The following is a 14,437-nucleotide window of genomic DNA, read 5'->3' as shown; positions in this document are numbered from 1 at the left end:
AGTTCCACACCCCTTGTCCTGCTCCCCAAGGCCCTGCTGCCCCATCAAGGCAGCACAGGGCAGGGCAAAGTCCGGACGTGGGGTCAGAAGACGGAATAGTAACCCTTTCCCCTCTATTAACTGGCTCTGACACTGGGTGAGGTGCTCAGCCGCTAACCTGCCTGTCTTCATCTGTAAAATGGGATGGCCTCACCCGCTCTGCTCAGTCTTGAAGAGGCTGGGAACAGGGGCTTCCTATCTCCCAGCCACATTCCCCATAGCTGGGCCAGGACAACCCTCCAGGTCTTCTCTTGCCGCATGCAGAAGGTTAGCCCATGCTAACCTCACTGGGCTGCCCCCTCATCCCTTACCTGGCATTTCAAAGTTTTCAGGTACTCAGCTCCCACCTGGTCTTCCCTCTCGAAGCCAGGAGCCTTCTTATAACTGCCAGGGGCGAGGCCAGACTCCCCAGGAAAGACAATGCCTTCCAGATTCGGGGGCTTCCTGATGGAGCCCGGTGGGGAGCCACAGAGGTTAGATGGGCTGCCGAGGCTGCTGTTTCTACAGAGGAGCTGCAGAGAAGGCAGAGAGTAGGCTGGTGGGCAAAATGCAGGCTGCGGCACGGCCCATTCTCCGTCCCTGCGTGGGAGGGAGATCCTTCATCAAGGGGCTCAGTTCCTTTTTAACTGGCCAGGGGGCAGCAACCACCACCCAGGACCCAGAACCCCATGTGGAAGCTGTGTGTTGGGGGGCAGACAGGCTTTGTCCCTTCTACTACCTGTGATCAGCTCTACCCAGGCTGATCGCAGGTCTCTGGGGACACCACTCCAGCCACTATCAGCTTTTGACAGAGAGAAGAACCCTGGGGCAGAAAGGGCAGCACCCTTGGGCGGAGGCCTCCTCCCCAAGCACAGGGCACGAGAGGCAGGCGTTGGCTCTGGGCAGGCATGGTACCCACCCCACCCCCTGGACAGGCACGTACAGCGCTGAGGTCAGGGGCATGCGGGCTGGAAGGGCTCACGGGCACCGAGTCTCCGGCAGCAGACGGCATGTACAAGACGGGACCTGGCTGGGTGGGGCTGGACACAGCTGAGGAAGGCTGCAGGTCGTCACTGAGGGGTGGCTCTGCAAGAGACAGGGGCAGGGTGTCAGCAGGCTCCTGAGCCAGCTCTGTCCCTCCAAAAATGCATCTGGGTCTCTCTTAAAGGAGCGCATGCATCCCCCATGTATAAAGGGAAGGCTTCTGTTTTCTATTAATATCACGTGCTGTGCACTTACTATGTGCCAGGCAATTTGTATTAATCGTAAATCTTCACAATGACTGGAAGACAGAAGTGATACCATGGTCTCCATTTTACAGATAAGGAAACTGAGGCTCAGAGAGGTAAGGTATATCTCCCAAGGGGGCTGAGCTAGGAAACAGAAGAGCTGGGATTTGAACCCCAATCCACACGCCTCCAAAGCTTGGGCCATTCATTGCTTCTCTGTGCTGCCTTGGCTGGGCCCACCTCTGAGCCACATGTGTGCTTCCCCCTCCCTGGGGCCTCAGTTTATTTTTCACTCTAATCCCAGAGATAAGGCCTAAGGCTAGAAAGAGGTTAAGGACAAACAGAGTGGCCTGGGGTAGACACAGGTTGTAACTCAAACCCGTCTCTGAGACTGGCGGTGGTGGTCTGGAGCGGCACCGAGCGGCACCGCAGCCCAGGACCACATGCAGCTGCTGAGCACCCGGAATGTGCCTAGTCTGGACTGGAATGTGCTGCAGCTATTCAAGTACACGCCAGCTTTCAAAGACTTGGTTTGAAAACAAAAAGGGAAAATATCTTGATTTTATGTTGACTGTATTTTAAATGATATTATTTTATGTTGGGTTAAATAAAAATATATTATTAAAAATTGACCTATTTCTTTTTCTTCTTTTTAGATGTGGTTACTAAAATATCTAAAATGACATAAGGGGGGTTGCATTAAATTTTGATTGGACAGCTCTGCTCTCAGCAGGGCAGAGTGCTGTGTTCAGTTAGTGATGTCTGCCATGGGTGGGGCACGGGGTGGCTGCTGGGATTTGCCTAGTTGGCTCGGGGAGGGTGCCTCACCCTGCCTGGGCCTGTGAGTGTGCAACCAGGGGCACAGTCCCTGCTGTCTCACGGCCTTGGAAGCTCCAGGGTTTTGAGACCAGTTCCAGAGAGGTGGGGCGGGGGGGTGGGGGAATGGAACTTCCAGGGGGGACAGGGGCCCACTGCTGGCTAACACTGAACTTAGGGGGAGGGGGGACGGAAGGGGAGGGTGGAGAGGGCACTGCCCCAGGGCAATGGGAACAGCATACGGTCTACGTGGGCGAAGGCGCAGAAGGGTCCTCGGGGACAGCTGCCCGACTGCTGCATGTCGTTGCACTTGGTAGATTTATAGATCTGGAGGGCAGAGCAGAACAGAGGTGGGTCAGGCTTGGGCAGAGAGAGAAAGGCAGCCAGGGGTGCCTTCAGCATGGCTGGGTTAGCTTAGAAATCTCTCCTTTCTCCTCCCCACCCGATGCCGCTTCCTTAAGTCTCTCCCTGCCAACTGCTTACTCAAGCCAGAGTGAGCAGACACTGCCGCCCGCATGCCAGGGACCACCCCCCTCCTGTGGTCACAGGCCCAACCAGCCCTGACCCAGCTCTCACAAAGGGATCTTCTCCATGCTACTCTCAACTCATGATCTTGGCCAGGGCTGTGACCTTCCAATGTAACTCTGGGCATTAAGGGAGCCAAGTTCACAGGCAACACCCATCCACCCTGGAGCACTCTGGGTTGGGATCTACGCTGGGCCTAACTTTCTACCCTGCTGTCTGTAGCCCACATCACATAGTTTCCGTCCGTGTGTCTATCTCAGGGTGTCCTGACCTCCATGGAACCAAGGGAAGGGACAGCACATGCCTCTACATACCGTATGTGAGACTGTGGCACTGACAGAGCCCAGGCCACACCGTGGGGCTAGGGGCTGCACCAGGGAAGCTGCTGGTACCCTAGGCCCTCATATGGTACAGGACAACGGTAAGGGGATTTCTTATTTTTTAAATCTTGATGCTACGTTAAGTACCACAAGTGGTGCAAAGCCCAGAACGGCCAAGTCACCATGCCCAGTGCGTGCTCTCCCTATCAGGGGGGCTCAGGGAAACAAAACCGGGGGCCAAGGGCTGCTCGGTGAGTGTGGAAAGCTGCCGAATCAGGGTGTGGGGCTCCTTTACGTACTGCCCGGGGGGGAGCCTGCGGCTACAGATCCCTCCCAGGATGGTGTCAGGATGGATTCTGCCAGCATCGGCCCGGACCCTCCTTTCCTTCCTCCTTGCTTTCCAAAGAGGATATGTTAAGCTACCCCCAACCCTCGAAGGGCCGCAGCTCGGGCGCCAGCTCCAAGGCCCACCTCTGGGTGGAACTGCTGCTCCGTGCGGGTGTGGCAGTACTGGCAGGAGTCTCCGTTCTCACACTTGCCAGGGTCACCCCACTCATCCCCGTGTTTTACGTTCGGACATGGAGATGACCTGGTTAAATAAGAGGGTGGGGTCAGATGGACGCAGAGCGGATCTGGGGGAGCCAATGAGATCGCTGCTGTTCAGGGCCCCTCTCTGGTCTCCCGGCTTTGCACAGCCAGGCTCAGAAGTAGGAAACATCAGCGGCAGAGTGAGGGCCTTACTGGGGCCAGAAGCCTGGCTTTGCTTCTCTGGCCCAACCTGGCTGCATCACCAAGAAGGACACTGTTTTGCTCGCTTTAGCCAAGTCCTCCCCCCGAGCACTGTGCAGCCCAAGGAGAGCCAGGCTACAACCACACCACAGCTGGGCCCTGGCAAACGCCCCTCAGGATCCGAACTAGAGGGGCTTCTAACCCAAAATCCTCATTTCATGCCAAAGGAGGATCCAGGAAGGCCCCCTATCGTTCAGCTATCCTGACCATTCTCTCCCCTCATACCTGGGTGCTGTGATTCTGTGATCCCCAGGGCTGGCCTCCCTGAGAGCACAGTGCAAGCAGCCCCTGCAGTGATCCCTTCCCTGCCACCCTCCCTCCCACGGCTGGCCTGCTTGGGCCAAAGGACCTGTATTTGTGTTTCCGGGGACTCCGCCGCCGGTCCTTGCTGTTGTGGTAGTAGGGACAGGCATAACCCTGGCGGCACAGCCGTGGGGGCTTCTTGCACGGCTCCGTCTTATAGTTCCCCAGCACATAAGCGGTCTCTGCACAGGGGGCCAGAGGCAGGGGTCAGGTGGATGAGGCAGGGGCGGGGCGCGGGGAGGGGAAGGAGAAGCCACTAGGAAGGAGTCTAGGAGCCGAGGCTTTTGTGAGAGGTATGAGCAGGGCCACCTCCTCGTGGGCCAATGCCAAGACTGAGACCCGGGAGAGAGGTAAGGAGGATGCCGCCGTCCCTCACTGGAGATACTCACAGCTCACAGAGTTAAAAGGGCGTCCGCAGGAGGGTTGAGAATACACCTCATATACGTACTCATATACGTGTACGACTGTGTATGTGTGAAAGCCTCCTGACGGAATTTAGGGAGCACCTGGGGTGACGGGAGCAGGGCAAGGTGTGTCTGGGGAGACTCCCCCAGAAGTGCCACCGGATGCCAGGGCTGCAGTTGGCGGGATGTGAGGTGGGATGAGGGGGCAAGTGCCTCCCAGCAGAGGCGGTGGCTTGGGCTGGAGAAGGCAACAGGTGGTGGTGAGCCATGTCCTCAGAGCAGCCATGGGGAGGAGAGGGGGGAGGACAGACAGCTGGTGGGAGGGGGCATGGCCATTTGTGTGGCCACCTTTACCTTGCCACCGAGGCTCCTCACTGAGGATTTTTTCTATCATGGCGTGGCTTGCGGCCCCAGCCGACTGGCCCTCTATGCTGCCCTCTACTGTGGTCTGGCCGTTCTGCAAGGCCTCCATTGCCTGGAGCTCCCTGGGAAGAGAGGAGAGGACAGAGAGAGCGGGGAGAGGGCATGAGGAGGAAGGAACCAGAGTGCCAGCCCTGCACTCCGTCGGTGGTACTCACCGCGTCTGCAGCCAGGCCCCCACCCCGGCCCTCAGCCATCAGCCCACCTGATGTCGTAGACAGGGGAGCGGAGGTCATGGGGCCCATGAGCAAAAGCGCAGTGCAGGCCGTTTTTGGTGCAGTTGCCTTTTGAGTCTGTCTCATGGATGCAGATTCCAGTCTTATAGTAGCGCAGGTGGTACCTGCGCTCAGTGTCCCCTGTGGTCCTGTGCAGGAATGGGCACCTGAAACACAGCAGCAGGGGTGGGGGTCACTCACCTTCGCCCCCTGCAGCCTGGGCTACCAGCCGTGCCCTTCCCTGCCCGTTGAAGGCTTTCTCATGACCCAGCGGGTGTACTGATGGTGGGTCAAAGAGGCAAGCAAGTGACGAGTCCTGCTGAGGTAACAGAGCCACCCTCCCACTGCCGGTGGGTGCTGTAGCCCAAAGTGGGCCCTGAAAGGCCTGGCATTCCCACTTCAGCTTCTCGAAGACTACTCAGCCAGTGCCCTGGGCTGTCCTGAAGAGAAGCTCCAGAGGGGGGCACTCTTGGGAGAACAAACACTGCCTAGGTCAGGGGTCTTCAGAGAAGCAAACGCCCTTGGGCCCTGGGTGCTTCATGAAGCTGGGGGGAGGGGTGAGCAAGCCTTTGACCCCTGGGAGAAATGGAAGAGCTGGGTCGGGTGGTTCAGTGAGGTGCACCCACAGAACACCCCGCAGTGCCTCCGTCACCACCTCCGCACGGCTGAGACACTCGTTAGGCAGGGTCAGTAAGTGCTCCCTCAGTGACGTTCCCAGGTTTGCCACCTCATGTTTGTCATGTGTTATGCCCTGTCTCTTCACAGAGCTTTGTGGCAAAATATTTAGGGTCAGCAAAAAGGGAACTAGAGAGGCTGTATGTCACTAAACAGCCAGCCTTGGTGGGAACTGCATGGGATGGAGTGGGTAGTACGGGCTGGGGAGAGGGTCCTTGTGACCTGCAAGGGACCAGGCAAGAAGGCCCAGGAAGCCACTTTGGTTCAGATGTGGCCCTTAGGCTTAGCAGAAGAAAGGCCTGTGTAGGGCTTCCCAAAAGTAGGGAAAGGAGAAAGGGTCTCCCCCAGATGATGGCGGGGCCTGAACCCAGGTCCAAACCATAGGACGGTGGGCCAGGCTGCAGCAGGTCCCCAAAGGCAGGCTCTGGCTGGCTTGGACTCTGACTGGACTATTGTGAGGGCATCTGATCCAGGAGGCAGGGGGCTCCTCTGAGGGCAGGCTGGGCAGCACTCACTCGTCGCCCTCCGGGCAGAGGCCTGTGGCCTCGTCGTACTTGGTGCAGTAGACGTCGGGGCTGTAGTTGAAGGTGCCGTCCCGACGGCGGATGGACCGGCGGCGTCGCTGGTTCACGAAATGCCAGTGGAAGCAGGTGTAGGGCCGATGCTGAGTACATTTGTGTTGCACAAAGAGCGGGCACTGCTCAGTGCGGAATTCCTTCAGGTACCTGCAGGGAGAGCCCCGAGTAGGGTGGACCAGGAGCGGAGAGGTAAGTCCCTTGTTTCCCAGCAAGAAGTTGGCCACCAAGTCCCCCAAGGGCCCTACTCTGGGGGGGCTAGTTCAACTGAGACACCAGAAAAGACCCAGAGCTAAGGCAGGCCCTCAGTATCAGGATCCTTCCTAATACGCAGGTCCCCAGCCAGCCTGAAGGGCAGGAACCATAGACCACAAGGGCCCTCAGTGGTCAGCTGCCTCTGCCACGGTGACCAGAGGAGCGCTTCGTCAGTGGCTTGCTCTCTGAGCGCTCCCCGAGGTTTCCCAGGCCAAACCACTGATCACAGGGAAAAGGCTGCACACCAGAGCTCGAGGAGCCTCTCCTAAACTTCCTGCAAGGGTCTCTGCTGCCCAATCTGCCTGCCAATTCCTGGAGGCCTCACTTGTCTCAGGAGCAGGGCTGGGGCACAAGGCCAAGGGCCAGGACGGCTGCTGCTCTAGAGCTGAGAGCCCAGGTCACAAGGTGTCCTTCCGGACCACTGACACAGGTCATCACTGTCCTGTCCGCTGACCTCCTTCCAGAGACACTTCCTAGCATTACCCAAGTCTGTTTGTGAAGCTCATGTTGGAAGCATCTGAAGAGACTCCCTCTCAGCCTTGCCTCCCACAACAGTCTTGCAAATGAGTACCTGCAGCAGTTGAGGTATTCTATTTCTGTCCTAACCTGGGGTTGGGGGCTCTGTCTGTCTCCCAGCCTCCTCCCAACCTGCATCTCTCTCCTTTACTCTGCATCTAAAAACCAAGACAGGGCTTCCCTTGGTGGCGCAGTGGTTGGGAGTCCCCCTGCCAATGCAGGGGACGCGGGTTCGTGCCCCGGTCTGGGAAGATCCCACATGCCGCGGAGCGGCTGGGCCCGTGAGCCACGGCCGCTGAGCCTAAGTGTCTGGAGCCTGTGCTCCGCAACGGGAGAGGCCACAACAGTGAGAGGCCCGCGTACCGCAAACAAAAAAAAACAAGATGACCCAAAGCTCCTCCCCCCACACCACCCAGTGGAGGGCCTGACCCACTTACCCCCTTACAGAACCAAACCACCCATCCGTGTTTTCATTCACTCTGTGTCCAGGTGGAGGGTTTCTTAGATTTACCGCCACTGCCCCCCCACCCCCGACACACACGCGCGCACACACACACACACACACACACACACGGTGCGCACAAGCAGGCAGCCCAGTTCTCTATATTCATTCCTTCAAGCCCTAGCAATGAAGGCAACAAATGGCTTGATAGAAGGCATTTGATGCCAGTGAGGAGGATGGTTCTAGAAGGCACAGAAGGTTGTGTGCAGAAGGGAGGGTGGAGAGAGCAGCCACCTGGCGCTGGAATGCCTGGGAAACAGGCGAGAGGGTCCAGCCCATGTCTTTGGCTCATGCCAGGCTATGCAGGGCCTTATCAGTCTGGGCATATGGAAGGTGTGGGGACAGGTAGGTCCAGGGCTGAGACTTTCCAGACAGGTTTTCTTTAACGCTAATGAGAGTGCTGTAAAATCCTCCCAGACAAGGGGACTTGCCTGGCAGTCCAGTGGTTAGGACTCCGTGCTTTCATTGCCAAGGGCCCGGGTTCAATCCCTGGTCGGGGAAACTAAGATCCCACAAGCCATGTGGCGTGGCCAAAAAACCCCAAATCCTCCCAGCCCTGAAGTGTGGAGAAGTGTCCAGGCGTGTGTACTGGGCAGGGGGAAGCTGGAGCTGGGTGCTCCCTAAAGAACACAGATGGGGGTTTAAGGGGCAGTGAAGCTCCCAAACAGCAACCTATTCGTTCAGCACCTATTTACTGAGCACCTACTAGGTGCAGGCATGGTGGTGAGCGCTGAGGACACTGACGTAGCAGGTCCTTACCCTTAGGAAGCCCATATTTTCATGGGAGACACACCAGTAACAGGTGGAATCAATCAACTGTGGAAAAGGTTATGAGGAAGGTTTGCAGAGGGCTCTTTGGGAACCCAGAGGAAGGATCCTTGACCCAGGCTGGCACAGAGGAAGGGGAAAGGGAAGGAGAGGTACTTGTGGGTGAAGAATGTGGGAAGGGTGTTTTAGGCAAAGGGAACGGTACAAGCTTAGCAACAGTATGCCTAAGTCAAAGAGCTCCAAGCGCCTTTGTGGAATGTGAGTGGGGTAGAACTGGAAAAGGGAAATGAGGATGAGGTGAGGTGTGGGAGGAGCCACATTTCAGGGATATCATCTCCAGGCTGCAGATATATTCTGAGACACTGGGTTGAAACCTGGAAGGCTCCGTAGAGCCTCTCACAGCCCCTCTGACATTGGAACGTAAGGTCTTCCTGTCTCCCTCTCTGTCTGGTTATAGACAGAAATCTGCCCTGCATACTGTACACAGGTACAGCATGTGGCAGTATCAAACCCTGGCACTGAGTTGGGACACCAACCCCCCAAACTGCTAGACTGATCTCTCCTGCGCAGCACATACTCTACCTGACTCCTGACCCACAGGAGACTAATTCAGGAGGTAACAGGTAGGAAATGGGAGCGGATGAAGCTGATCCCAGGGCCAGGGAAGAATGAGAAGTATTGATAGTTAGGACTGACAGACTAAATACAGGACATCCAGTTAAACTGGAATATCAGATAAATCAAATATTTTGTGGGACATGCTTATACTAAAAAATTATCCATTATCTGAAATTTCAATCTAACTGGCATCCTCTTTTTTTTTTTAAAGCATAGCTTGGGTTTCTTCTTTTATTTATTTGGCTGCGCTGGGTCCTAGTTGCAGCACACGGGATCTTCATTGCCACGTGCAGGATCTTTAGTTGAGGCATGCGTGTGGGTGGGATCTAGTTCCCTGACCAGGAACTGAACCCAGGCCCCCTGCATTGGGAGCACGGAGTCTTAACCACTGGACCACCAGGGAAGTCCCTGGCATCCTCTATTTTTGTTTGCTAAATCTAGCAACCCTAAGAGTGGCATCTGCCTGCTTAGTAATCAATGCCTCAGTAAAAACCCAGGGAGGCAGTCCAGAGAAGTGACTGTGGACACAGTCTGTCCTCTCGGAGAGAGTTCCTGGAAAGCCTGCTTCTCTGGGGCAGCCATGTCCACAGTGTTACCTACAGATGCTACGGCTCCAAAGGGCTCCAGCTGGCAGAGGTGTCACAGAGGAAAGACATGGAGGCAACAAATTACCTCATTCTAAGCCTCTTCATCTCCATTCCCACCACCATGGGTCAGGCACTTGGTACCTCTTAATAAACCGGTCTCCTTGTATCCGGCCTCTCCCCTGTCCAGTTTATGTTGCACAGTACTCATCATTCTTCCCAGAACCCAAATGTAATTTTCACTTTCTTAAAAGCCTTTAGCTTCCACGAGTAGCCACTGATAAAGACCAACTATTCGGCCTGGCATTTCAAGCCCTACACATCTGGTCCAATGAACTCTTCCAGCCTCATTTCTCTTGAATCCAGTAACACTGGAGTCCTTGGTGTCTTGCAAAGAGATCTTTAACTTCCCTGCCTTTCCTCATGTCCCCTTCCTCACCTGTAGAAATCTTTCAAGGCTGAATTCAATGGTAATTAATCTTCTGATGCCATCACTTCCATGAAGTTTTCCTTGACCTCTACCTATCCTCCCCCTCCTGCCCTTGTCTCCAGCTAAGTTATCATCTCTAAGCTTTTACAGCACTTTCTCTGGACATTTCTTATAGTCCTTATCCTGCACTGCATATTAATAATGTGTATGTTTTCCTCTATTACTAGATTATAAAGTCCTTGGCAGCAAGCATGTAATAACCCAGTACAGTGACAGTTTGCTGAATGAATGTAACAAGAAGTCACACAAGAGGCAAAGTCTACAAAGGTATCAACAATTTTATGATGCCGCGCACAGGCAGACATTGAGAGCTGGAAGCTTAATCCTATTCCCTGGTGAAAAACACTACAGTGCAGGAAATTTGTAACTCTGCAGACAGGGCGGACTGTCCTGCAGAAAAGCCTCTCACGAGAGAAGGGGCCAAATGACTGAGTCTAGGCCAGCAGAATACCCACTTTCAACCAACAATAATCAATGAGAGAAATGTCTAACCTTCTGCTTAAGCCATTAACAGAACTGCGCCATCCTCCACCTGGGAACCAAAATGTTTAGTCAGAACTTCCCACTCTCCCTGTCCCCCTCTAACCCTGTGCTAACCAGCAACACACTGCCCAGACAGCAAGGAGAAACGCACTTAGAAATCACTCTTTTCTACATTCATGGATTGAAATGAAACAAATTTCAGTGGAAATGAACAACTGTCTCCATTAAGCTCCAACAGATCTTTCCATTTTAAAGGTTTGAAATCATAAGATCTAAGAAAATAGGCTGAAACTTACTCGTTCCAATTCAACCAGCTCTCAGGAAAACCAAGAAGTCCTAGAATCCCTGGTTAGGAGAGAAGACTCGCCAACCACCCCTGCCCCACTCCAAGATCTGGGGGGCGCACAGGGCCACAGAGCTCAATTCTTCACACTTCCATCTCCCAGGAATACCCGCACTCAAGGATAAAAGACAATAAATGTGGACTAGCTTCAAATTGCAAGGCCTCAGTGACCTACTGTGGCCAGGATGAGTCAAGAAACCACTCAGGCCCTGAATCAGTAAGAGTTGATGGAAAAAGCCACATCTTCGTCCTTCCCAGGAGAAGGATCAACGAAGGTTGGAGGAACACTGAGGTTGCTCAGAGTCTCACCTTGACTAAGGAGCAGCGCCTGCATTTGTCCCAACAGGGGCTGACTTTCAAAGTTATCTTTCACTCCTTTTTAGGACATCATATTAATTATCCTATTAATGGTTTATCTGTAAATGTAAAGGATCATTGTGCAAGTAACATGCCCACTTACAAAAAGTTTTTAAATGTAGAAAAGGGGGGACTTCCCTGGTGGCGCAGTGGTTGAGAATCTGCCTGCCAACGCAGGGGACACGGGTTCAAGTCCTGGTCCGGGAAGATCCCACATGCCGCAAAGCAACTAAGCCTGTGAGCCACAACTACTGGGCCTGTGCTCTAGAGCCCACGAGCCACAACTACTGAGCCCGCGCACCTAGAGCCGGTGCTCCAAAACAAAAGAAGCCACCGCAATGAGAAGCCCGCGCACCGGGACGAAGAGTAGCCCCCGCTCACTGCAACTAGAGAAAGCCCGCGCGCAGAAATAAAGACCCAATGCAGCCAAACAAAAATAAATTTAAAAAAATATATATTTTTTTTAAAAAAGGATGAAATCGGGGCTTCCCTGGTGGCGCAGTGGTTGGGAGTCCGCCTGCCGATGCAGGGGACACGGGTTCATGCCCCGGTCCGGGAGGATCCTACATGCCGCAGAGCGGCTGGGCCTGTGATCCATGGCCGCTGAGCTTGTCCGGAGCCTGTGCTCCGCAACGGGAGAGGCCACGACAGTGAGAGGCCTGCGTACCACAAAAAAAAAAAAAAAGGATGAAATCACCCTTAATCCCACCACGAATAATGCTAGACTTTTGGTTAATTTTCTCCCAGTACTTTTACACAAATATAATCATAATGTATCATATTACTGAACTGCTTTATAAAACTAATACCTTTCCCTAAAAACTTTTAAAATCAAATACATGCAAACATTTTTAAAAAAATCAAATGATACTTTCAATATTTACTGGATTATCTTTACTTTCCAAAATTCTAAAACAGCAAAATTCAGGCTACTTGAAATCAAAATTCAATCACTTGCCCCATTAAACCAACAGTGATAACATAAGGAATTAACAATATATGCAGTAAATTACATCACTTTTTCTTTTTCTAAGACTTTTTTGATGTGGACCATATTTAAAGTCTTTATTGAATTTGTTACAATGTTGCTTCTGTTCTGTTTTAGTTTTTTGGCCGCAAGAGGCATGTGGGATCTTAGCTCCCTAACCAGGGATTGACCAGGGATCGAACCCGCACCCCCTGCATTGAAAGGTGAAGTCTTAACCACTGGACCGCCAGGGAAGTCCCTACGTCACTCTTAAGGTGTTAAATCAAGTGCTAACTGCTACCAGCTCAATTTCCAGCTAAACTTTATTTTTGGGGCTGTACGCTCAGCTTGCGGGATCTTAGTCCTCTGAGGACCAGGAATGGAACCCACGCCCTTGGCAGCGAAAACACAGAGTCCTAGTAACCGCAGGGAATCCCCTCCAGCTGAGCTTTAAATCCTATTCTAAATTGTCTCACTTAATAGCTTTATCTGTTTGGGTGTTTCACTCTCCTCTGGGTAGGAGGGTGAGCAGAATTTGAATAAACTGAATAAACAGAAAAGTATTAGAGATGACTGTTAGAAAAACTACATAAATTTATTTTTTTAATTATTTATTTTTATTTATTTTTGGCTGCATTGGGTCTTCGTTGCTGCGCGCGGGCTTTCTCTAGTTGCGGGGAGCCGGGGCTACTCTTCATCGCAGAGCACAGGCGCTAGATGCACGGGCTTCAGTAGTTGTGGAGCACAGGCTCCGTAGTTGCGGCTCGCGGGCTCTAGAGTGCAGGCTCGGTAGTTGTGGCTTGCGGGCTTAGTTGCTCCTCAGCATGTGGGATCTTCCCAGACCAGGGATTGAACCTGTGTCCCCCGCACTGGCAGGTGGATTCTTAACCACTGTGCCACCAGGGAAGTCCTTTTTCAGTTTTTTTCCAAGATTTTTTTTTTTTTTTTTTGACATGGACCAATTTAAGTCTTTATTGAATTTGTTACAGTATTGCTTCTGTTTTCTGTTTCGGTTCTTTGGCCGCCATGCATGTGGGATCTTAGCTCCCTGGCCAGGGACTGACCCCGCACCCCCTGTGTTGGAAGGCGAAGTCTTAACCACTGGACCGCCAGGGAAGTCCCAAAACCACGTAAATTTAGAGGCAATGGGGAGGACGTAGCTGACGTTTTAATCCATATCTATCTAGTTCCCCCCTGCTTCTAGAATCGTGCTTAGCATGGCCTCACTCTGACTCTACCTCCCCTGCTGCCACTGACCTGCTCCTCTCACCAACAGCAAGCTAAACTCTACAGCAGGGTCAGCAAACCTTTTTCTGTAAAGGACCATAGAGTAAGTATTTCAGACTTTGAGGGCTAAAAGGCCAAACTGAGGATATTACGTACGTACTTACGTAACAAGAGAAAAAACAAATTTCCACAGATTTTTTATTGGTGAAAATAATAATTGGCTCTAATTTTTGGTAACACAGGTCTACTAATAAGAATGGACTTAGGGTGGCAGGAATAACATTTGCAAAGTTGGGGGTCCCTTTCACCAAAATTGGTTACGAATGTTCATCTGTTAATGTTGATTCTGTAACAAGATTTTACCTATTTCACCTTTGAAGACGTCTTTTCACATAGACAGGTACTGACAAATGCTGTTATCATTCTACAAGCATGATTTTAATTGAGTATATTGCTCTTAGAATACATTTATAGAATTCTACTAGTGTCTTGATACTTTTTTAAATATCTTTATTGGAGTATAATTGCTTTACAATGTTGTGTTAGCTTCTGTTGTATAACAAAGTGAATCAGCTGTAAGTATACATATATCCCCCCATATGATGCTTTTCTTTTAACTACTTCCAATTGAAGGTTTGGCATGAACTCATTTGCAAAGGTACATGGATTTTGAAATATGGAAATTTCCTTTGTATTCCTATCAAGATGCAAAATCACTGCTCAAACTATAATTTGTGTTCAGAAATCATATCCATGGTAGGGACTTCCCTGGTGGTCCAGTGGTTAAGAATCTGCCTTCCAGTGCAGGTACGCAGGTTCGATTCCTGGTCGGGGAACTAAGATCCCACACGCTGTGTGGCACTGAGCCTGCGTGCCACAACTAAGACCCGATGCATCAATCAATGAATGAATGAAATCAAATCCATGGTAAATTTGTGTAGGGATAGAGATCTCACCTTTGTTTTAACTTCTGGCAGCAGAGGAAGTGTGTAAGGTAGTTTGACATGACATGTTTCAAACGTTAGTTGTCAAAATGAC

General features: G+C 52.2%; 1 protein-coding gene across 6 annotated transcripts in view; it reads right to left on the bottom strand.

Moving 5' to 3' along the window:
• Nucleotides 1-14,437, bottom strand: part of UNK (unk zinc finger) — a 34,416-nt gene that overhangs the window by 7,845 nt on the left and 12,134 nt on the right. For all 6 annotated transcript variants that reach the window (XM_004275485.4, XM_033438519.2, XM_033438516.2 and 3 more), the window contains 8 exons: nucleotides 6,230-6,439; nucleotides 5,030-5,206; nucleotides 4,759-4,889; nucleotides 4,047-4,182; nucleotides 3,380-3,497; nucleotides 2,306-2,390; nucleotides 962-1,104; nucleotides 351-551 (listed from right to left, as the gene is read on the bottom strand). In XM_004275485.4, the coding sequence (XP_004275533.1) occupies nucleotides 351-551; nucleotides 962-1,104; nucleotides 2,306-2,390; nucleotides 3,380-3,497; nucleotides 4,047-4,182; nucleotides 4,759-4,889; nucleotides 5,030-5,206; nucleotides 6,230-6,439 (1,201 nt within the window). The remainder of the gene's footprint in view (nucleotides 1-350; nucleotides 552-961; nucleotides 1,105-2,305; nucleotides 2,391-3,379; nucleotides 3,498-4,046; nucleotides 4,183-4,758; nucleotides 4,890-5,029; nucleotides 5,207-6,229; nucleotides 6,440-14,437) is intronic.

The sequence above is a fragment of the Orcinus orca genome, chromosome 19, assembly GCF_937001465.1.
Source record: "Orcinus orca chromosome 19, mOrcOrc1.1, whole genome shotgun sequence".
NCBI lineage: Eukaryota > Metazoa > Chordata > Mammalia > Artiodactyla > Delphinidae > Orcinus > Orcinus orca.
This window is presented reverse-complemented; position numbering and strand designations above follow the sequence as displayed.